The following is a 22,726-nucleotide window of genomic DNA, read 5'->3' as shown; positions in this document are numbered from 1 at the left end:
TTGAGATGGTGTAATTCATGATGAATACAGCAGCAGGAAAAACAGCATGCCAAGTATGTAATGGAAGAAGCCTTCCTCCTATTCTAAGTGCCACGTCAGAACTACATTTGGCATCTTCAGTGTCCCATTTCTAGTCTTTAGGAGTACATGAAACTTATTCACCAGAAGCATGCTGTTTCTAAAGCACACTGTGCTCCACAAACAATCTTTGTGTCCTTGAAGTCAGTCTAGATGAAATCTCACCGAGCGCATGGACTGCATGGGCATCCTTTGTGTGAGGCAACAAATATCCATGAAAAAGTCTTGGCTAATCCGCTATAGCAAAGAAATTACCGTAGTCTGAAGGTCAAATGGAATGAAAACATGATTTTAATCTCTTTATCTACTTATAAATCACTGATATTTTAGGTTGCTAAAGTCATTTAGAGAGATTTTCTCATAGCAAGCTGGCACTCATTGTATGTTGACCTAAAACTACCTTCCACAATTTTGTGAATTCCCAGAACATTTTTTTACATGAGGTTTCACAAGGTTCCATCTGGGCCTGTTACAGCATATGTACATGTACAAAAAGGTGTCTTTTTGTAACCAATACGAAATGTACCTGTAGTCTGCCTGAACTATTTTGACTCACGCTAATGAATGTCATCTCAAACTGAGTGAGCTGATACTTTTCCCTTCAATTTTTATTTCATTTTTTTCATCAACCAATTTTCTTCTACAGACTTGAAATAGTTAGAGTAATCAAATGAAGACACAAACTTACCATCCGATTCGGAGGCTGCTCTGAAAATCAAGTAGCTGCTGGGAAGAGGCTGAGTGATGGAACCAACGTTTTCTCCCTTTGGGCCCTGGAAATGTGTACACAGAAAAAAAAAAGTAAGGCACTGAAGAAACAGTGACCATTCAGTGTTTTGCTGCTCTTCCTAGGTAGCACGTTTATGTTTGTGATAAGGAAGAAGAAAAGAAGCAGATGGAGTAATTTAGAGAGATTCATTAGTAATCATGACATTGCTGCTGTAGTTCCAAAGCATTAATGAGCTCTGATGTAAATTGGACTCAGCCTAACCCAAACGCAGCTACAAAATTGCCCTATTTATTCAAATCTTCAGAAATGGAGGAATCTCATTCCTAGATCTTGGAAAAAAAGAAACAAAGAAACAAACAACAACAACAAAACCCACAAAAGAAACAGCAAAGTATTTGTTATTATCCACTTTCATGTAGCACCTGAACAGACTTTTCCATGCAGCACACATCAATCTGATATGCTAGAGATGAAATATGCTTTATGTGTCACCATAAAAGCTGCAGAGCCTGCACTTCTGTTGTGAGCATCTCTAGCAGAGAGGCAATGGAAGCTCTTCTGGAAGCAAGGAAGGAAGAAAAGGGAAAACTCCATCCTGCAAGCCCTGTCTGTGGGGACCAGGCCACTTTGCAGGAAAGGAGAAGGCAGGGAAAATTACAGGCTGAGGATCAAAGCTTTTCCAGCATAGACACATTGATGGGCTGCAACTCTTCACCTTTACATCCAGAAATGCTGAGTACCTTTATACTGGGTCGCCTGGGGGAACAGCTGCCTCAGAGAGACTGGGAACAAAACCTAGTTTTGCTTGATTATTTTGCCTTTACTTCAGGAGCTGTAGCAAAAAAGATGATCGTGTCTTGTAAACATTCGGCCACAACGCAACACTGTCCAGAAATGATTCACATGGAGGCATGACCCATCCTGGATTAAAGCACTTATGTGAACAGTACATGTCTTGATTTTATTTTCCTTATCTTCTTCTCCTCAGCACCAGAAGCTCTGAAGGAAAAGCTTTTCCTCTACACAGCAAGCTCAGCCTTGTAGCGTGTATGTGCTTTAAGTCACAACTTGCTTGAAATAAATGTGAGTTCTATCTCCACCTTTGCATTTCTGAAGCCACTCACCCTTCTTCAATGCCTTCTCTTCCTCATCTTGCAACAGACAACAAGAAAGCAGATCAAATATGCCAGCATCACAAATACAAGCAAAGCAGAAAAACAATATTCATATATATACTGTGCCAACTGCAGGGTGGAACAAGCAGTTTTCTCCAGGAACGCTCAAATACACATTTCCTTTAGTCTCCAGAGAGCACCACAGGCAATGCTGATAATCTGTAGGGAAACGTCTGCAATGTGAGTATGGCCCTCCCTTGCACAGTCCTTTGCAGTATCCATTCCCACTCTTAGAGAGAAGTTTGCAAACAGCAAAGTGCATTTCTTACTGAAGACTGCTTCTGGTGTCCGGTAGATAAACTGTGGTTTTATCTAAATCTCTCTTTTTGAGTCTTGCCCAGAGTGACAAAATGTGGAAAATATAAGGAGTGCAAGCATAGGACAAGCATCAAATCGTGTCTGTGTCTATACCACAAATTTGCACAACAGAGAAGATTGCCATCTCCAGCCTAGCTTCTTGCCTCTGTATCCGCAGGGTTCCTCTGCAACCAGGAGAAATTCGGATCTTTCTTACTTTCTTCTTTTTTTCTCTCTCCCACAAGAGGATCAGGGTTCACAAAATTAAGTGTTTAAAGGCTTAATAGTTAGGGCTGGCAAAGCTGGGATTCAATTAGTGATCCAGAGCAGAACAGCTCAAGACATTACCAGTGAAATTAATGTAATCTGGCAGCATTCCCAATGGCATTTTTCCTTTCACTGGCTTGCAGCTGAGCAAAACATTCAAGAATTGTAGGTAACACCGTTGCTTGTGTTTTCAGATCAGAGACTCATCTTTGTTCTGTTGAAGGAAAATCCCCATAACCAAAAAGTAGTAATGCAGAGAGCCAACGCTAAAGAAAGCCAAGGGGTGGATTGTCATGAAAGGATGGGTCAAAACAAGGTTTTAACAGACATTTAGATTAACATAAGGAGTGGTTAGGTCACTTTGTCAAGGAAATGTATTCAGTGGTAATGCATGCTTATGCACAAAAGGGGCTGTTTCCCACAAAATGGAGGAGAGATCATAAAAACAAATACAATATTTCCACCAAGTAAACTAGGTTTTGTATCTGTATAGCAGAGATAATGGCACTTTTCGTCTCCCAGCCTTTGAGCACTGTACTTGTCTAGAGTTTAAGACCTCCAAGGCAATGACCATATCTCACTAAAAGTGACTGTTATTTCTGCTGTTCTGAGACCTGGAGCTCAGCTGCAGCCTATAGGCAATATAGCTAAAAATAAACTATCATCTTCCATCCGTTCCTGTTTTTACATGTGATTTGAGACTCGAAGGCAATGACAAACAGGGTGTGTTCAGGCTTTGAAAAGTGGAACAGATTTGCTGGTTTAGATAATGTGTGAAGTCACCTAGTCTTGGAGAGTCATAAAGCAGAGAGTAAAAGTGAGGGGAAAATCCCTGTCATTAAAAGTGCTGTTGATAACTGCTAAAAGACAAAGATAAAATTAGTGATATATTATGGAAGAAAATAAACAACAGCAAAGGAAGTTGCACAAGCCCATTATTAGGACTTCTTTCTTTAAAGAAATGACTCAAAACTCTTAAAATCAACAAATTTCAAGTTATAGATATTCCCAGGACTGAATCCAACTCATTTACCACCTTAAATACTTGCCAGAAGAAGATGCACTCTATTAGAGCCTTCCCACACCATGTTCAGCTAACTCATGTGTAAGCTCAGGGGGACACACAGACTATTCTAAGGCATTTATTTGGGACTGCTGGGCAAACCCTGCCAGCTGATGGCTGTACACAGCCTTTGCGAAGGAAGAGGATAGATGCCCACACCCTCATGTTAATTACTAAGTTGGCAATCCTCTGATCCTAGAAATCAGAAAGCTTTTATAGGAAAAGCCTGATGCATATAGCTGCCATCTATAAGTTTTACATCTTACCTACCTACCCCAAATTTCATCTGACTCTAACTGTAGTTAAAAGATTGCACATCAAACTTAATTGGTTAGCACAATCATAAACACCTGGGGCAGTGCTTTAACCAGGCATCTGTTCCAGGGCTGAGCTCTGCCACTGGGTCCAAACACCTGCAGAGCAGCCTGGATAACATGTCCAAAGGTGTTCATTACCTTGAGGGAGCTGAGTCCAATAGTGAAAATCTGAACTGGATCATCAACAGTAGTCTGAAAAATCCTTGCAAATTTTACAAGCCAGTTTAGCCAAAAACAAAAGGTGTTTAGCCAGACCTTATTTCTGTGATGATGGACATTAACGTGCACTTCTTGTTTAAGCTCAGGCTTACCTTTGTTTCAGGACATAGAAGCTTTCTTTGCCAGGTTACACAAAGACAATTTAGAATAGCCAATTCTGCTCCAGCTGAATTAAAAGAAGGTTGTGAGATGACATAAAACTGTATTTTAGCAGTGTCAGCCTTAAACTGCTGCCAGAGTGCAAAGGGCTTATTTGACACTGGTGGATTCCTTGCTTTGTATTTTGGTGTTCAGCTTGTGGCTGGAAGCACCTATCACACTTAACAGTTCCAGCTGAATTCAGGTTTCAGGAAATATCCTCAAATGCAGCATTCCAAATACATCTCTAGTGACTTAGAATACTACTTCGACTATAAAACTCCAATCTCTTGGGTTTCCTCTTGTACACAAACATTTTTCAGAAATATATTCCCTTCATATTTAACATATTAATTCCTATTCCCGTCGCATATTTTTCTCAAGAGACACAAGAATTAGATACACATACATTCAAAACACACTTACATAATAATAATAATACACTCATTTTCTTTTTGGATGGTTTCTACCAAGAGAAGGGCATTATGGCATAACATGACACTTCAGATCTGCCAGCGACACTATTTTTCATCATTTGACTGTGCTTTTGATCTTGCTTCTTCACTATCTCTCCTGACTGTTCTTTTCAGAAGGATTCAGTTGACCTGTCACGTCACAAGGAATTTATTTGTTGATGGGCAGCAAATGACTGACAGCCTTCTTGGGCACATGCTCTGTATAAAAAGCAACAAAACTCTCACAGCTGCATTAGTAGGGTTGCAATGAAACCCTTTGCAACATAATGATAAAGCAACCTGGGTACAAATTGGAGCTGGTCTACTGTCAGAAAACAGCACCTTTTACCCCTGGTTTATGAGGTTCATTTTAATTCTTATTTCTAACCCTAATTAAAATTCCAAGACTTGTTATGCTGTATAGCTGTGCTTAAAACAGAATAACTGGAGAGATGAGCAGGAGTGAAGTTGCTCCATCTGTTCTCACAGGGTTTCCCCTCCGTTTTGTTAGGCATTCTGTTAGGTACTCTTGCATGAATCTTTCCAAGTACACTTATTATGCTGACCATCCTGCAGCAAAGTAATAACTTGTAAGCCTTGTTTGCACTGGTGATGTCTCCTAGAAGATATACTCTGTTGGGTCACTATCTTTAGAGAGGAAAAAGAGTCCAAGATCTGTTGAGTACCATCCCTTCAGTGTATCACAGAATGGCCTGGATTAAAAAGGACTACAATGATCATCCAGTTTCAACCCCTCTGCTTTGTGCAGGGTCACCAACTACCCGACCAGGCTGTCCAGAGTCACATCCAGCAGGTGCTGCTCTCATTGCTTCTCAGAAGGTACTGGGGTCTTCCTCTTCTCTTCCAAGCATTCTATTTTATATATTTATTTACTACTACCTATTCTTAAAGAATAAAGTATTCCTATTTCCTTTTCAGTGAAGTGAAATCTAAGACAATCTATTCAAAATTACACTGTAGCGTAACGGCTGGGTCTTGAGCAGTCCACCGAGTTCCAAGTCTATTGCAAACAAACCCAAATTCAGACATCAGAATTCAAATAAAACTCTGTGGTCAATAGCAATCATTTCTGTCACTTTACCGGCCTTCTTCCAGTGTTGTGCAAAGCTGTGCTGTACACCCTTGTCTTGGGGAGGTCAGTTATGTGGGTCTATTACTCACTTCGCACTAGTGTGTTTCTCCTTTCCTCAATTTATGCATACATCTATTCACCAAGAATTATACACGTGTAAATAATCACAATGTGCTATGCCCTTTTGATGTCATATTACAACCAAGCTTTAGTGTCCTGCATCTTTTTATGCAATTTGCCATCACTAACAGCAACCAACTAACTGAGAATCTAGATATTATGAATGCTAAATAATGCTAGCTGGTGCTCAGTAGATGTGAGTACAAGCACTCAGGCTACACTGACTAACAGGAGGCTCTTCAGCTCATCACAGTACTTACCTTTACGGCCCAGATTGACTGATCCAAAGGATGAAAAAGTTTAAAACAGAAGCCATCCTTTTTGGAGGGTCTCTCAATCAGCTCACAAGAATGGAGCAAGATTGTCCCAACCCACTGTCCGATCTTTGGTGTCTTATAGATCAACAGCACTCCAGGTTTCAGAACACACCACAGCTTGGTCCAACTCTTCAGGGTCCCACGAATCTGCAGGGAGGCAGGGAGAGAACAAATTGTTGCACTTATGTTACTCCCTAAAGTAAAAGCATTTATTCAGTGTTTACAGTACACATTTCTCCCAAGCACACAGCATGACACATTTTGTTTGGATATCACACTATCTGAGCAGACCTGGGATTCTCATACCAAAATCCCAGACCATGCAAATCTGGTTTTCAGAGTCTAGTCTTTATATTTTGATTACTTGCTTGGCGTTTGCAGCTTGCTTCTATTTTCAGGTAGCCAGCACTGCTGGCCCATGTAAGTGATTTGTAAATAATCATGGAGGATGTGCCAATTAGGATACCACATAGAAATACATTCTGGCCAGTCTAACTGGACTTAGAAGTCATTTTGATAATGTTCTGCAGAACAGAACTATTAAAGGGTTTTCTCAAATACCCCATTTTTTAAAGCTCCTTCTTCGTCTGGTTTACTTCTCTGTCAAGCTCAATGCATATTCTCTTCTGTATAGAAGACATTAAATCTAATAGCATATATTAAGGACAACGACTTTAAGAACGGGGAGGTTTCTCAGTAAGGATATATTTTGCCTAAGTTCTTCTTGTCTTCACTGTACATCAGCCAAACATTAAGCCTTATGTTTTGTGGGCCAGGATCATCTGTTTCTGAGCCAGAAATCTCCATCCACAGCAACCATGAGACAGATATTTTTTATTAAAAAAATAAACATTTATTATCAACCACACTGAATGCTATGCAAATATTCTGCTGCATGTAGCTGAGTCTTTGTACAAGGAGAAACTACAGTTGTCATCGGGTCCAATATGCTTCACTCTCTGCTGTGGCAATACAAAATCCAACTGCTAATAGGACAAGCTGTATCTGCCTGTTCTCTCCTCGGTACCAAAACACACCTATGGAAAGAGTCAGCAGATTCTTTCAGAGAGGAAGAAAGAAAGAAACATCATCACTTCCTTTTGTACTACGCAGTTTTTGAGACCTTGTTCTACTTAAAGACAGATGGAAAAAAAATTCCCCAATATCTTAGTTCAAGTTTTACAGCAACATCACCTCAAAACTAGTCAGTCTTCCTACACTAAGTGCTTGTGTGTAACTCTCAGGCAGATTGCGTATTTCCCATCTTATTTTTCCTAGAACAATCTGTATGAAATACCTTCAGCCAGTCTGCTGTGATCACCACACTGGGATCCTTCAGAGCACTGAAGAGTTGTTTGGTAGCTCTTTTCTTCTCCTGTCTGTAATTTTTTTTTTGGACCTGGTTCAGAACAGAAAAAAAAAATACAGGGTCTGTAAGCACGACCTCTATGGAGGAGGAAAGAACATAACGCATTAAGGGCAGCTAAGGATAGCATAGATAGAACTTGACCCAGCACAGGTTCCCCAGAAGTGAGCACAAAGAGGAACAAAGACATAATGAAAGAACAGATTCTTTCTTTGCTTATGAAGTTCCACTAAATGGAAACTGATTTTTCTACTTTTGGGAATGTAAAAAGGCTGAATGCCCAGTTCTCCTCACCCCTCAAATTAAAGAGATTTAATCTAATTTCACCCAAATCAGATTATTGATACTTTTGGTTTGGGAGACAAATGAGTGTTCAAAAGATAATATACTTAGTTTGCCTAGGCATGCCCCTCCTAACAAGACCAATGAAGCATTACAGACCTCTTGATTTGCCTTATGGCTCTGGAGCATAAGAACAGAGCAAAATAATTACACTGATTTACTCTGTTTGCAATATATAACCTAATCCCGTATAAAGCTCATTAATGCTCATGGCATTGGATGACTCCTAAAAGAGTAAGAAGCTTTTTTGGGACTTTGGAGATGACTCAGAAGAGCTCCCAGTGGTTTGTTTGAAAGGTACCACTTTTGTAAAAGTAAGTCAGCTGATGCTGATGCTGACTTGGTTGCTTTGCACATACCTTCAGTGTTTCTTTCTTAGTGAATTTGGCCGTGGGAGACACGCAATCTTTGTCAGATCCATTGCAAAACTTATATTCGATCTGAAAAAAAAAAAAAAAGAGGAAAAGAGAAAATAGGAATGAAATAATACGAAGACGGGCATGCAGAGCTCTAGTGGAGGGTCGTTTATATCTTCTAAGAATCCACAAAGGAGCTGACTGCAGATTTCAGCAGCAGAACTACAGATGGGCTCAGAAACAGCATATATTCAGTGTGCTCCAAATATCCTCTTTATATCCATAGTTAGTTGGAATACTTCCCATACTCTTCATATTTCTCCCAAGTAGGCATTAATCTTGGCAAGAACAAACCAAAAGCCCTATTCTCACTGATGAACATCTTTTCCATTCTCTAAGCATTTCAATTACTGGGATAAAAATGACACAAAAGCCAGTAGAAATCTTTCAGTACTATTCTTGGTATTGGTAATTACATTGTCATAGTCGAAATAACCAGGAACATGAGTGGGCAAGAAATGACCTAATCTCGTTACAGATTATACAGAGAATCATCACCATCTGGCCTTAAGAAACCAAGCACAAAATATATAGTCACTTCAAATCATATCTGGTACTGTCAGTGCTGTTTAAATTCATTTTCAGAGGATGAAGACTGATCTCATGTTTGTGCTGATGGGCTGAAAAATGCTTTACTTTGTTAGACAGGGTCACAATATTAGTGTTCCTAAAATAAAGTACACTTTGCAAGTGTAATTCAGATAGGTACTGTCAGCAAATTGACTAAACCTGGGGAGTGACAAGAGAATTACAGCACGGTCTGGTCTCTGCTACTTCCTAAGTGACCTTAGAGAAGTTACTCTCTGTCTCTGTACTTCTTTTCCTTCCAACCTTTCATGTGTCTGACGTATTTAGACTGTGATCTTTTGGGGTCAGACACTGTCTCTCCTATTATACAATGGTTTTACAAAAAAAATTAGCTCTTAGCTCAATTCAAGGAGCTGGACAGAAAAATGATAAAATACATAAATTCTATACACAGTTCTCATCTACAAATTTACACATGGCTTAGGTAAAAACACACAGAGAGACAACCAGATCATCGGCTATGCTTTGGAGACCATGGCAGAAGTAAAAAAGGGAGATGAGGATGCATCCTCAAATAAGCATCTCAAGAGCAAAATTCTTTCTGGGTGATGCAGAGCTGGAATTAGGGGTAGAAACTGCATTTTGCAGCAGAGCCAGGGTGACTACAAAACCTAGCACTCATTCTTACATACACACAGCAGTCTTTCACTGAAAACAAAACTACATGTGATGCTTTAGAATACATAAAGGGATGAAAACTCTGTGAAAGCACAGAGACCAGTGAGATCTCCCTTTGACTGCCCAATCCAAGTCCACTTTGCACTGAGCCCACTCAAGGAAAACACCAGCTCTGGGCTCTTGCAAAATACTCAATATTTGTCATTTTTCTCTTAGTAAAAATCTAAGCCAGTCTTCTCTATTTGCAATACAGACTCTGATGCATCTTTCATATTTCTGCACATAGGACTTCAGTGTAAAAGTTCAGGATCGGCAGTGGGAATCATTGCACAGATAAGACAGCAGGGTAGAGAATTGTGCCCACGGGGTCCTTGTCACATTTCAGAGGGCAGTGGTAGACACTTGAGAGAGATGTTATAAGCTTTTCTTTATGAGGAAACATTTCTAAGTGCTTAAATGCCTCAGAGCAAGTATCTTCCAGAATTACTAAGAGATGATGCTTTCATGGTTTGAGATGTGTCCTCTGAAAGTGGACAGAAGAATTCTCCCCCTTTTCTCCCAATTAGCAGAGAGAACGTCCTGTCCTTGAGATACAATCACGAGCCAACTGTTTGTTGGTAATTTCACAAGACCAGACACACAGTGAAACACTGTGTACCATTCCTCGTCAGTCAGCGTGAGAAGCACAATAAGCACAGATGTCTGCGTGATTCTAGGAAATGCTGCTCAGGTGTCGGCAGAACATCAGGATATGAAGAATGCTTTGGGCTTAATTAACAATAGCGAGTTTAAGTGACTGGCTGAAATGACTGGCTGTCTGAAGAATGACATGTAAGCACTTACATAAAGGATAAAAATCTGATCCCTCAGCAGACCTGGCGTGAAGAAATCTCAAAGCTCAAGTCAGAAAGGCTTCCAATAACTTCCACTAATCACATCAACCTGAGCTCTAAACTTGCTACTCATGGGCAGCCAACATTAACACACACAGACACTGTCACAGCTCTGCCAGTCTCACCAGCTTCCTCCTTGGAGTCTCTCCAGGTCACGCTAAGATCAGAGTTAAACAACCACAGAACTTCAAAAACAGGGAGAGACAAAAAACAAGCAAATAAACAAACAGAGAGACACTGATTCCACTCTTCAGGGCAGCTGACTTGCAGCTCTGTGACCAGGGATAGTGCAAGTCCAATGCTAGCTGGGAGCTGCTGTGCATGCTACGAAGCCCGAGTACACAACACCAGGTGAAGGGATAGATTCCTAGGGTATCTCAGCCTCTCTAGGAACTCAATAAATACAATGGAACTTGTTTGAAGTCACTACAAGTCAGTCTTTCACTTGGTCAAAGCAGCAGGATTTAAAGTCCTGCAGGTAGCTGCAATGGGCTCCTGAACAGCTGCATTGTTTCCTTGGGGCACTGCCACCCCCCTGTCTGAGCTGCGCCCAGAGGTGCCGAATTTGCTAACCTTGTCTGAAAATAAAAACCTGGCCACAGAGATGGTGCTCGTGAAGATGGGCTTAAGAATAGATGGGAGTAGCTTAAGTCTCTCACTGCTTGCAGAAGAATTCCTAGGCATAGCGCTCTCTGTGCTGCCCTGCCTCCCAAATGCTGAAGAAAGCAGTGTGTGATGGATAATGCAGCTCCCTAAAGTTGTCATAACATGTCCAGGTTTTATGAAGGGAGAACAAATCTTACTGAAATCAAGCCATGTAAATAGAAGGTAAAACAAAGCTTCCAGATGAACTTGACTTGAGACTTCTGTTTTCAGAAACTTGATTGTTCCCCAGATACTTTTTAATTAGGCAAACGCTGCTTCTGCCTGCCAGCTTTGCTTCCTTTTCTGCTGACATGGATGCGTGATCACAAATCCTAAACAATGTTTTGTGTGCAGGTGATCGCCAGTTCCACAATGAGAAAAGCACTGCATCTCTGGCTTTGAAGTTCCTGCCTCCTTGCAAGAGAGCTGGTATCTCCAGCACCAGTTCTGCAAGCCTTAGTCCCTCTATGCAGTCTCCATGCTGATGAGAGCACTGTGCAGTTCTTCCAGGTTTAACCTGCTAAGTGACATGAAATAACATGATTTCATGCTTTTACACAAAGCTATCTTAATAGTTTCAATTGTACCTCGTGGTTCAGCAAATCCAGGCCATCATCTGCAAAGATCCCCAAAACATAGCAGGGCCTTAAGGTACTAGGACATATCAACAGCATTTAATGATGTCTTTCTGTCAACGTACCACCCTCAGCCCGGTAGGAAACCAGGAGAAGCAAGCCTTTTTTCATCATAGCAATTCTGCCAAAGACATTGGGATCATGCTTGTGCCAGTTAGCAGAATGTGACCCTCTCTCCCTGCAACAGTACGCAGATAGTATTAACCAGAGAGAAGTGGTTATACAGTGGGAGGATAGGGAATGGGTGTCCGTCTTAAAATAAAAAAAACCCCAAAACCAAAAAACTCTGCGGTTTTCTAATGCAAAACCAGTGTTTTTCTGTCTGCTGCTTATCCCAAGGATAGAAGATTGTTAATCTGAAAAAAGTCTTTCCAGGGCATGTCACAGCAGTTGTGAGGGTGGAAGGTGTTGCCACTCACAGTTTTCTAAGCAGACCTGTCCTTTCCAGAAGCGAGTGATGACCTTGCTGGGTGGTGATGGGATATACTACATTCAGAGACAACTTCTGATCCCTGTTAAGTCTCTTCTGCCTTTCATCTCAGTCACGTAGCTCCAGGGATCTGCTGCTGATAGTTAGCAGCTGTCACAGTACCCTCATGCTCCTGTTAGGCTTCATAAGAAGGCATACAGTGTCCTCCTCACAACAGTGCGATTCTGGTACGGTGTCTTTTGCGGCCTCCATTGACAAGAGGAACAAAAGCCAGTCTGTGATTGACTCTGGTGTGGGAGTTGCCAGCCCACTGTGCCTTGGTTAATTGCAAGAGAAATATGCAGTTTTATTTCGTATAAGCAATCCTTGCTGCATGGGACAAACGCGCACAAAAAAATGGGAGACAATCAGAATTAATTCCAGTCAGAAACACTCAAATAAAATCATTCTCAGGCTGTGGCCTACATGTTAACAGCAGCAACCACTCACAAGTTGCTCTTTTCTCTTTCTTGTATCCAAGTGAAAGAAAGATGAAATTAGATAGGAATACGAAAGCAGAATAAAAGCAGCTCTGGCCATAAGTTATGTTTTATAAAAGCAAAAATAATCAGTACATGGAAGACATATCCCTGCTCAGCTGCAATTTCTCCAGTGTCTTTTTCACTTATAATTGCTATAGATCTGTATTACTGCAGAAATAAAACTAATGAAGCAAAAGCTCCTGAAGTAACATCAACACCCTGGAAAGCTCAGTGGAGCTCGGTGGAAAGTTCTTCTTCCTATTGGTGCAATATTCACAGATACCTCAATCCCATTTCAACGACTTGGTTTTCAATTTCCTATGAGGAGTTCCATCACCAAATGATAGCTAATAGCTCATCTGAAGCACACCAGGGTCAGTGGAATGGTTCTTACTGATAAAGAAGCTTTGGATTTGGAAGGATCGCCCTTCAATTAATATGCTGGTTTATAGCAAATCAAATAATATCTGCCTCCAACTTTCTGGCTGCAGAAACCATTCAATTTATTTCAGCAACATTACGAAGGCACAGTAACTGTGTTTACTACACTGTGATAGCACAATGATGAGCCCAAATTGCACACCCTGTACAAATAGCTGAAGTGACAGCAGTATCTAGGGAAATCATCACTGAAAGTCAGCTACACGAGCAACTTGGAATATCAAGTTATACTAATTTTAGTGGAGTGCTTTGCTCCAATGCGTCAGAATATTGTAATCAAAGAAAAAGTCACAGACCTCGTGGGACTGCTGTACAACCATTCCACTGAGATGTTCTTGGGGAGAATAGTCGGCAAGTTTAGGATATCTAAAAAACATTTGAGGTGAGATAGAAAGCTGCACACTGAGAAAGATGCTGTTTCACTGACCTGGAGCAAAGCTTTGCTTTCCCCTCTAGCTATGGCTATTACTCCTGTTTCTAGGCTGAGCTTAAACAGACTGAGGAAGCAAAAAATGGAAAACTTGGACTTTCAGCTTAAAATCTGCTATCACACTGAAGTCTTGAACTATTCTGTCATGTGGAAAAACTCATTCGTGATGAACAAAGTAATCTAAGCTTTGTCCTGCCATACGTCATGTAACTGTGCATGCAACAACCACACTCCTACAGAGCGATAATTTTAGACTTCACTGTGGCATTAGTGTGGGAATGAAGAGTGAAATACCACCGATAGCCAGCTTCAAGGTCGTTTTTTCTGTTTGGTCCCCTAAAATAACCTGTAATTCTCTGTGGTCTCTGAGTGCACACTGAGAGATCCCAACTGCTTTCCAGATGGCAGAATTAAAGAGTTAAGCATCGGAAGGGGAAAAAAAGAGAGAGAGAGAGAGAAAGAGAGAGAGAGAGAGAGAGAAGATGCAATGCTGCACTCTGCAATGGAAGTGTCTTAAAGGATGCTAACAATGATGAATGAGGCAAGTCATGAGAGAGAGGCTTCTCCTGGTTCTAGAGAATAGCCTCAAGGCTGCTCTGAGATTCTTTCACGCTGCTCCATGAGCTCTGGGCATGAGCTACATGGCTAAAGGGCTCTGAAAAATAGAAGCTAATATGAGCAGCAATCTGAAAGAAATAACCTTTTGTTGTTGTTGTGCTGGTTAAAACAAGATGAAAGACACTTCTCCGCAGTGCGGTGTGTAGCTGAACTGTACCACAAATTTGTTTTAATAAAAATAGAGCTGAAAAGTCACAACTGCCATTAAGAATATGTATTACTAAGTACACAAACACACTGTAAGGGAATGTTAAGTATCAGATATAAGGACAGGTGACTCTGCAGAAGACTCTCAGCCCACCTAAGAGCTCAGGCACAGTGCAGTGTGTTTGGAAGGCAAAGGTTTATAGGGGTTTTTATGGAATGTCCTGCTCAGTGTCTGCTAATGTGGGAAACCTGCAGCCTGCTCCATTGCTCAGTGTGGGTATGTGAGAAGTGTGGAACATTTTCCATATCACTGATGAAGATGGGAAACAGAAATACAATTTATCTGCCTGGAGAAACACACAAACTCCAGGTAAGAGCTGGAGAAGCCTAAGCCCCCACCAAAGGGGATGTGAACCAAAGCTTTCATTTCCTTCTCACTGCTGGGTGAAGAGTTAATGCGTTGTGGTTTATTGACATAGCACTGCTGAAGGAATACTGATTTGCAACAGGGTCTGTTACATCCTCTGTGGCAAATGAAGGGTAAGTATTGATGGCATGGATCTGTTACCTATTATATTTACTTCTGAATCCATTAATTAAACCTGCACACTCTACTATTAGGCTTCTAAAAATCATTCCCTCCCAACAGTCTGGAATCTAAATACGACCTAATTAGCACAGACTTTTTCCATTGGTTAAAATAGGTGGAATCACTATATTTAAAGTGAAATGCCATGACAGATCCCTGACCTACAGCTCTGGACATCTGGCAGTAAGGTTTCATTTTATAGGCTTATAGCTGAGTGGACACAAAAAGTGAAATATCAGGCAGGTCAAAGATCACTTTGACTAAAGTTCTAATGTTCAAGACATGTCACAGTAGGGACTCCCTGCTGTCACTAACACTGAAAAGCAAGGGAAGAGAGAAGCTCCTTGGCTGGAAGAGAAGAATCAGGCAGTGTACATTAAGCAAAGCAAAGTAACGTGGAGTGAGAATGACAGGCACTGGCACACAGGTCCAGCAGGGTGGAAAGTCACTACAGCCAGCCTATGAATCCAATGCTGGGTGTCTGTGCAGAACTTTGAGGCAGGAAAGAAAAAGCAAGCTCTGGCCTATTCAGAAACCAAACTCCCATTCAAACAGCATTTCTGTCCTGTGGCTGGACCGACCAATTTCACATCAGAGGCAAAAAGCAAAAGTCCTCTTTACATTCCTAATTCATTGTGAATTTAACACCATTTCTTCTAAGGCACGCAAAACATTTGTCCTCAGAACAATGCCCTGGATGCAGACTTTTGGTCTTATGCTTTCCCCATTGCCATGAAAAGCCAGCAGCTGGGTTGCCATCGAGAACCTTCCCGAAAATGCAAAACTAAGGCTGGTCTGCAGCTTGCCAGGTTCCAGCGAATGCAGGGAATATGCACATGAGCCCTTGCTGCACACTCCCAAATCTCCCCTCATCACCATCTCCCCACACTGATCTCTTCCAGGGCATTCCTGTGAGCTTCAGGCAAGCAGACCCAAATGTGTTTGAAGGTTCAGGGTCTGTTTTTGTGTGTTATAAAAAATCATTTGTCTCCAGATGCCTCTTTTGTGTTATATTTTCATTTTAGCTGGCTCCACTTGTATTTTATAGCCTCAAAGTTGGATAAATGTAGTTAAAAATTTATGAACAGGCCTTGCTTCTATTTCTAGTTACCCTCCAGAAACACGTTAGGGAGCTGCAGCCAAAAAAGCTTGCACATGAATCTCAAAGCCAGATCTAATTTAAAGGTTGATGCCATCTCTATGGGAATTTGAACCCAGACACTCAGCAACTCTAGATGTAGAGTGCAGTTTTGAACACCAGGGTTCACATCCAGAGTTTTTAAATCCAGGCTCACCTCTCCATAAAAGATTTGCTGGACATGCTGTGCTCAGGAAAGTTTGGTTAGTTTGTGTTCCTCACTTGTTACACCAGTTCTCAGAGCCCTTTCCCGGGATCTCAACCCACAGTTGCAGATGCCATGCAATGCTTTAAATATTACAGCTTCATCTTCCAAAACAATTAAGCTTTATGATTGCTTTGTTGATCGAGAACAGCAGGAGACACCTCTGCTAGCAAAATTAACCTTCCAACCCTAATTATTCATATCTAATTACATAGTTAGATGAGTCTCAAATAAACAAGATTCTGCTGTGGTAGGTGCTATCAAGTCAGATGAAAACATAGGTTTCCCCATGACATTACAAGCATCCCAAAACATTCTCTTTTTCTCTCTCAAAACATGCACACTCAGCTCCTGCAGAAACAAAGGGAGAGGCTTTCTCAATAACTTTAACAAAGAAGGTAGTAAGCAGGATTAATAACTCAGCCAGGGAAAAAAACGAAAGCAAGACCAGGGATGTAACCCTGTAACCCTACCCCACAGTACCTTGCTAACTGAGTTTGGCGTCTGTGGAGTCTCATCCTTCAGCATTGATGGGCTGTTTCCTTCCACATCTTTTCCTGCAACAAAGTGATGCAATTCAGAAACAGAGAATTTCTGTGCAAAATCATGGCAACTTGTGGTTCTCAAAGGGCTACTGCTTATAGCAAGCAAGAGAAGCAAAAGCAGGCACACCGAGATCACAGAGTGGGATCGTACAGGGCTTGAAATATCCTGGGTCCACATGCTTGGACTTTGTAACAAGCGCTGTTTAAAAGTTAAGGTTGAAAACATTAAGGCAAACCAATACAATGTTTCAAAGTCCAGCATTTAAATGCTGGAAAATACCAGAAATAAGGTTGGTTACGCATTCTTAACCAGCTACCCTGTGTGCCCATGTTATGATAGAGTCTTTAATTACATTACCACAGCCTGTGCTTCCTTACATTCCCCACGCTTCATTCAATGCAAGTAACAAATGGAATTCAGATAATAGGCAGCTATTCAATATGTTATCCTGTTTGGTCAGTATCTGGCAACTGCACACAGATGGCATTGATAGCATGTTTTGTTGGAGAAATAATAACTGTGATCATAAAATGTTACAGAAGACAGAACAGCATCTAGACATAATTAGTAGAATAAAATACTGCAGAAGACCCATGTCTTCAGACCAAGTTAGCTGTTAAAATAAGAAACACATTCAATTAACAAGTACTATTTACTAACTGTGATATTCCCATCATTGCAGAGAAATGCATTTTCCATTACCTAAATATACTAACATTGAAGTGCGTTATACACATTATATACTAGTATGAACATGTCTGGTCTTTCTCTAAGCAATAAAATGTAATGATAAATTCTGCTATTTTTGCCAACTGTAATCATGCCCTTACAGTAAAAGAAAGCCTAGAGCTTTTATTTAATAGTCAAAAAATAGCATCTAATGAGGCTAGCTTTTAGTGCCAAGGCAGATATTGTTAGCCAACTGCAACATTATTTCCTACACAAAACTGTTAGCAATTGGAGCTTCAGAACCAGCAATACATTGAAACAAAACCCATTTGCAGCACACTGCAGACAAGGGAACTGTTAAAATTGTTTTTAAACACCGTGTGGGCAAGTCTTGGAAACAACACCAAATACAAAGCCAACATAGGAAAACTAATTCTCTTGAAATCAAGCAGAAGTTGCTACAGATGTAGCAGAAGCCACAACATCTCTGGAAGCTTTTGGAGACACTTTATATGAAACTAAGCAATGTTAGAAAAGCTAGCCATCAAAATTTACTGACAAATAAATATCCTCCTAGTCATGTTCTGCACTTCCATTACGGGACAGGTTGGAGAACAAAAACATCCAGCTATAGCTGGGATTGCATCTGTGCTAGAGGGCTTCACCCATACAGAGACAGGACGAAAAACCTGCTCTTCCTACAGTCATTAACTGGCAGTTTGGCATATCAGCTTTACAATTAAAAAAGGCTCCTAGGGACAGCTGTCCCCAAGAGAAGGTGTTCAACCTTCCACACGGTGGCTGAAGGTGCTGGGCATTCAGACAGGTTTCTCATCCCGTGGCACGTGTTATGCTGTGCCACATGCACACAGCCATACCCACACAGAAAGCAGATGTCCCCAGATCTTGGAGAAGAGGGATGGCATGTGCCCTGTCTACATGGGAACCGAAGGAGAGGGTATACCTATGCCAGCACGCAGGAAGGCGGTGCAAGAAGGGGAACCTGCATCCCAACCTAGTTTCTCAGCCATCACTTCTCCTCTTGCAACACCCAGCCCTAGATAAAGCACTTGCAAACCTAATGTGCAAGGATGGGAGAAATTCCCAAGGGGCAGGATACACGCCAACACCCTGATGCTGCCAAGGCATGTGAGTCAGTCACATGATTGCATGGATCAGGACTGTGTTTTTTCCATCTCTGATAACTCTTTTCTCTATATATTTTCCTGGACGGAGGCAGAGGAGGTTAGAACAAACTCACAAAGCCATGTAGCTACTGTACTTGTTTCCCATGAACAGTTTTTTCTGCTCATGTATGGGTAAGTAACATATGGCCTCAAAGTTCAAGTAGAATTTGTGTGAGTCAGCTGCTGCCAGCTCCAAGGGGAAGGCATCTATTAACATAACATAACTCAGACCTATCTTTATTATATCTCATTTCTTAAATTAAGTTTAGCTCCAGGCTGGTACCCATACAAAAATCTTGCACGCTTTTCCTTCTCTTAGTAAGGCACGTAAAAGGATTTTGCACCTAAATAGGATTTTAGGTGCTCCTGCAGTTCTATCTCATAGGACTTCATGAAAAGTGGAAGCATATAAACTCTTACTCATAGTTTACAAAGACTTGTAAGATATATTTATGGAGCAGCGTATTCCAGCTTCTTATTTCAAATCTGTTCAGTCGATTGGCACTTGTGAGGCTGGAGGTTTTTCGGAGGAGAGCCATCTCAGCTGTCTCAAGCAGACTGGCTGCAGCCATGCAGAGGGAGAGAGCCCTTATTTGGAAAGAAAGCTTCATTGAAACCATGTGCAAGTTTCTCAGACACCCACATACATAGTTAAGCGCAATGAAAGCCCAAAAGGGAGTTCCACCCAGAGCACAACAGACATAGCTGTCTCAAGAAAATAAATAGGAAACCACACAAAAACATAAATGGAGCTAAACGTCAACAGGCTGAAGTTCTTATCTCCATGATCAAGAAAACATAACGCTTGTGACAGAAATAGCGCTGAGGCTCTTTTATCTTCAAGTGCGGGTGGCTAACATGGCATGCTAAGAAAGATCCTCCACAAAGTAGCCTAGTAGTATTGTGCCAAATAATTAACAGGATTCCAGGAAGGGAATAAACGATGCTTATGGAAAAAGTGCTCACCACGTCACAAAGAAAACTGCCAGCACTCCAGCCTTACGGTTACAAAGCCGAGCTCCTGATCACTTCTTTTATCTCATTACTGCCATGCTTAGGAAAAATAAATACACAGTTCCTTTCCAGAAAAGTTACCATTTCTTTTATTCTGCTTTGCACTGTGCATCCATCCTATGGGTGCATTTGCCTTTCTTCTTTATAAAGCATCACACAGTAAGCAGAACAGATCAGTGGCAGGATGAAGTAGAAGCACTGGGTTGTTGAAGAGTTGAAGATTAGCCCTGCACAGCATGAACTACTATTTTAATGTTTTTTGGATGAAGAAACTGAGTAACTACAAGAGAAAATGTGGGCTCTGCCGTGTGGCAAAACTATTGGGAAGAAAACCAGCCCTGATGCCATGAGTAAATGTACTTTTGTACTAAATGTACATTTACTGCAGTAAATGTCAGCCATGTGGCCCAATATATTTGCCTGACTGAAATTCAGTTCCGTGTGTCTATCACAGTAAAATTCCCCTGTTCATTAAAGTGCAGCTCTTCAGATACAACTAGGCTCATCTGAACTTCTATTTAAAGGCTCCATGTGTCCCAGCCTAGTCCAAGAGAGATTCTCTAAAAGATCTTTTGGCTGCTCCCCCAATAAATGTCCTCCCTTCTAAAAACAAGAAGAAGATTCTTTCCCCTTACTGCTACATGAAAGACATGGGTAAGGAACTCACGTCTCCCTATTTTGCAGACGTTCTAAAAAGAGAATGTTTTCTTCAACTTTCTTTTAGTTACTGTAATTACTATCACTTATGTATGAAAGCAAGAGACAAAAAGTCAGAAGTGTTATTTGAGATGGTGACCTCTGCTTTTCCATATGTTTCCTTTAAAAAAATGATCTCACTGTATGGAACCTCTGTGGCATATCTTGCCCGAGGTGTAAAGCCTGTCACTCCCATCTTACTGAATTATCTACTTGCACTCCTTGGTTGTCGCAGGGCTAATTCTAGGTGTTGGAGCAGTGAGACCTGTAGCTCCAGCTGCCTCACACTGCACTACAGTGTGGCAGGAACTCACTGCACTCTGCTGCCTGCACTGCCTGCAGCCCCTACCCGACACAGCCAGAACCGCCCCCTGTAAAGAGAACCACCAGGGCCAGATAGCACAACAGGAAAACCCTCAAGAGCTCAAAACTTGAGTAAAACATAAGAGAAAAGTGAGGGACAGAAATACTGGATACAGCTTGCAGCTTATGTATAGTCATAGCAGCATCCTTCAGAGGGTGTGGAGAAACTGGGAGGGAAACAGAGAGAAATGAAGCAGCTAAACCTGGACAGGAGTTAAAGAAGAGCCCACTGTGGGAAATGGCAACTGGATGTGATGAAAAACATGAACAACCCAAAGAGATAAAGCAGCTCTGCGGGGACCAGGGAAGAAATGAAAAGAGTAGAAATGAAAAGAGTTAAAAATGTAAGGTTAGACAAAAGCCCAGACTCTGCAAGGGATCCCCTGTCTGAAGTGGTAGCTTTTATTTGTTTCATGAGGATATTTGGCACATGTCCTTCCTTTACATTACAGTGGGTTGCCTCTGTTGCTGACACCATTGTTGGAGGTTACTCCAGCACTCAGGGCACTTGTTCTACTGAGCCTAGCACAGACTCTTTGAGTCGGCTCTCAGAGGGTTTGAGGAGAAGTGAGGTGACATGGGAAACTGAAGAAGTGATTAATCCCTCCATGACCAACTTTCCCTGGTGTCTGTGAGATTATTTCAGCACTGAAATACTCCACTGAGGAAATCAGTACCTTGTAATGTATGAGATTTTAGGTGTCTCATTTTAAGTTTTCCATTAGACTACCAAGATTTTTTTGAAGCTTTCAGTGACTTCAACAGCAAGGATTAGTCAGCATTGCTCAAAATTGCTTCCTCACCACCTTGAAACAAGCATCCAAAAATAGAAATACCTGTAAAGTCAGAAGCCCTGAAAACCTTTGCACTTAAAGATACTTAGCTCAGGAAACCCAGACCTGGTTTAACTCTACATCTGCAAAGCCCGGAGAGTCTGCCAGGTGCTGCATCTACGTGAAAACTGAAACCTTTCAGCATGCTGTGTTCTTTCTCCAGATTTCAGCTCACAAAGGTGCTGTGAGATTTGATTATTTAGCACTGACATGGCAACTGTGAATGACAGCTCTGTGAACTTGTGACTGTTCCCTGCAGCCCTTGTGTACCGGAATAGAAGCATTGTTTGCAGACTGCAGTCAAGGAAAGATCAGAATGTTTACTGAGAGCAAAAACTTCTGAAACAATATAATGTGAGATCAATTTCCTTAAAAAAGGGGGCTAACAAGATCAAAGCACAAAAGACATGGACAGTCTGCCATTCACTGCAACACATCAATATTCCTGGTGCTTGTAGCAATAATTTACAGAGCATTATCTACAAAAAGCCCTCTTGTAATATTTATCCTGAGCTCAAAACCTAAACTGGAAAACCTGCCATTATGCATTTTCAACAGGGCCCAGGAGGTAGTTTGAAAGAGTTCAGTGCTTAGGGTGAAACATATCAAGTACCTCAGAGTGGAATTGCCCGAAAACATGACTCATTTCTGAAATGTGAGGCCATGCTGTACTCAAATGGGTGCAAACATCAACTCTGACGTCCTCTACTCCCACTGAACACTGTGGCAGTGAAGTGGCACCATGAAAACAACACTGGCTGGGATCCAGTGATACCTGTGTTGCATGAAACAGCTTCTCTCTCACTCTCACATTAACTCATTTCTCTTTGTTTCCTGGCAGAGTGCTAAAAACAGTCTACTTCAGTCAAGCACCTGAGGTTCTGCACTGAGTTTCACATGTGCTGGAAAAGCAATATGATAAAAACAAGACACAGCACATCTTGCACTGACAGAACAGAAATCTACCTGGACTGAGTGGATAGATGTCATTGTCAGCCCCGAAGAACAGATTGCGTGTCAGCTTGCGAGGATCAACCTTCTGAGGGGTGGATGAGGCTGGGCAGAGGGAGAACCTGCGACGAAGAAAGTTCTCCTCCTTCATGGCATGAGCTGTGGGGGTTTTCTGA

General features: G+C 41.5%; 1 protein-coding gene across 3 annotated transcripts in view; it reads right to left on the bottom strand.

Annotated features, from left to right (window-relative positions):
- The window catches only part of OSBPL5 (oxysterol binding protein like 5), a 154,585-nt gene that overhangs the window by 31,644 nt on the left and 100,215 nt on the right, over positions 1-22,726 (bottom strand). For all 3 annotated transcript variants that reach the window (XM_072338313.1, XM_072338314.1, XM_072338316.1), the window contains exons 2-7: positions 22,566-22,722; positions 16,775-16,848; positions 8,337-8,417; positions 7,567-7,668; positions 6,213-6,416; positions 767-851 (exon numbers count right to left, since the gene is read on the bottom strand). In XM_072338313.1, the coding sequence (XP_072194414.1) occupies positions 767-851; positions 6,213-6,416; positions 7,567-7,668; positions 8,337-8,417; positions 16,775-16,848; positions 22,566-22,722 (703 nt within the window). The remainder of the gene's footprint in view (positions 1-766; positions 852-6,212; positions 6,417-7,566; positions 7,669-8,336; positions 8,418-16,774; positions 16,849-22,565; positions 22,723-22,726) is intronic.

The sequence above is a fragment of the Excalfactoria chinensis genome, chromosome 5 (genome assembly GCF_039878825.1).
Source record: "Excalfactoria chinensis isolate bCotChi1 chromosome 5, bCotChi1.hap2, whole genome shotgun sequence".
NCBI classification, from domain to species: Eukaryota; Metazoa; Chordata; class Aves; order Galliformes; family Phasianidae; genus Excalfactoria; species Excalfactoria chinensis.
This window is presented reverse-complemented; position numbering and strand designations above follow the sequence as displayed.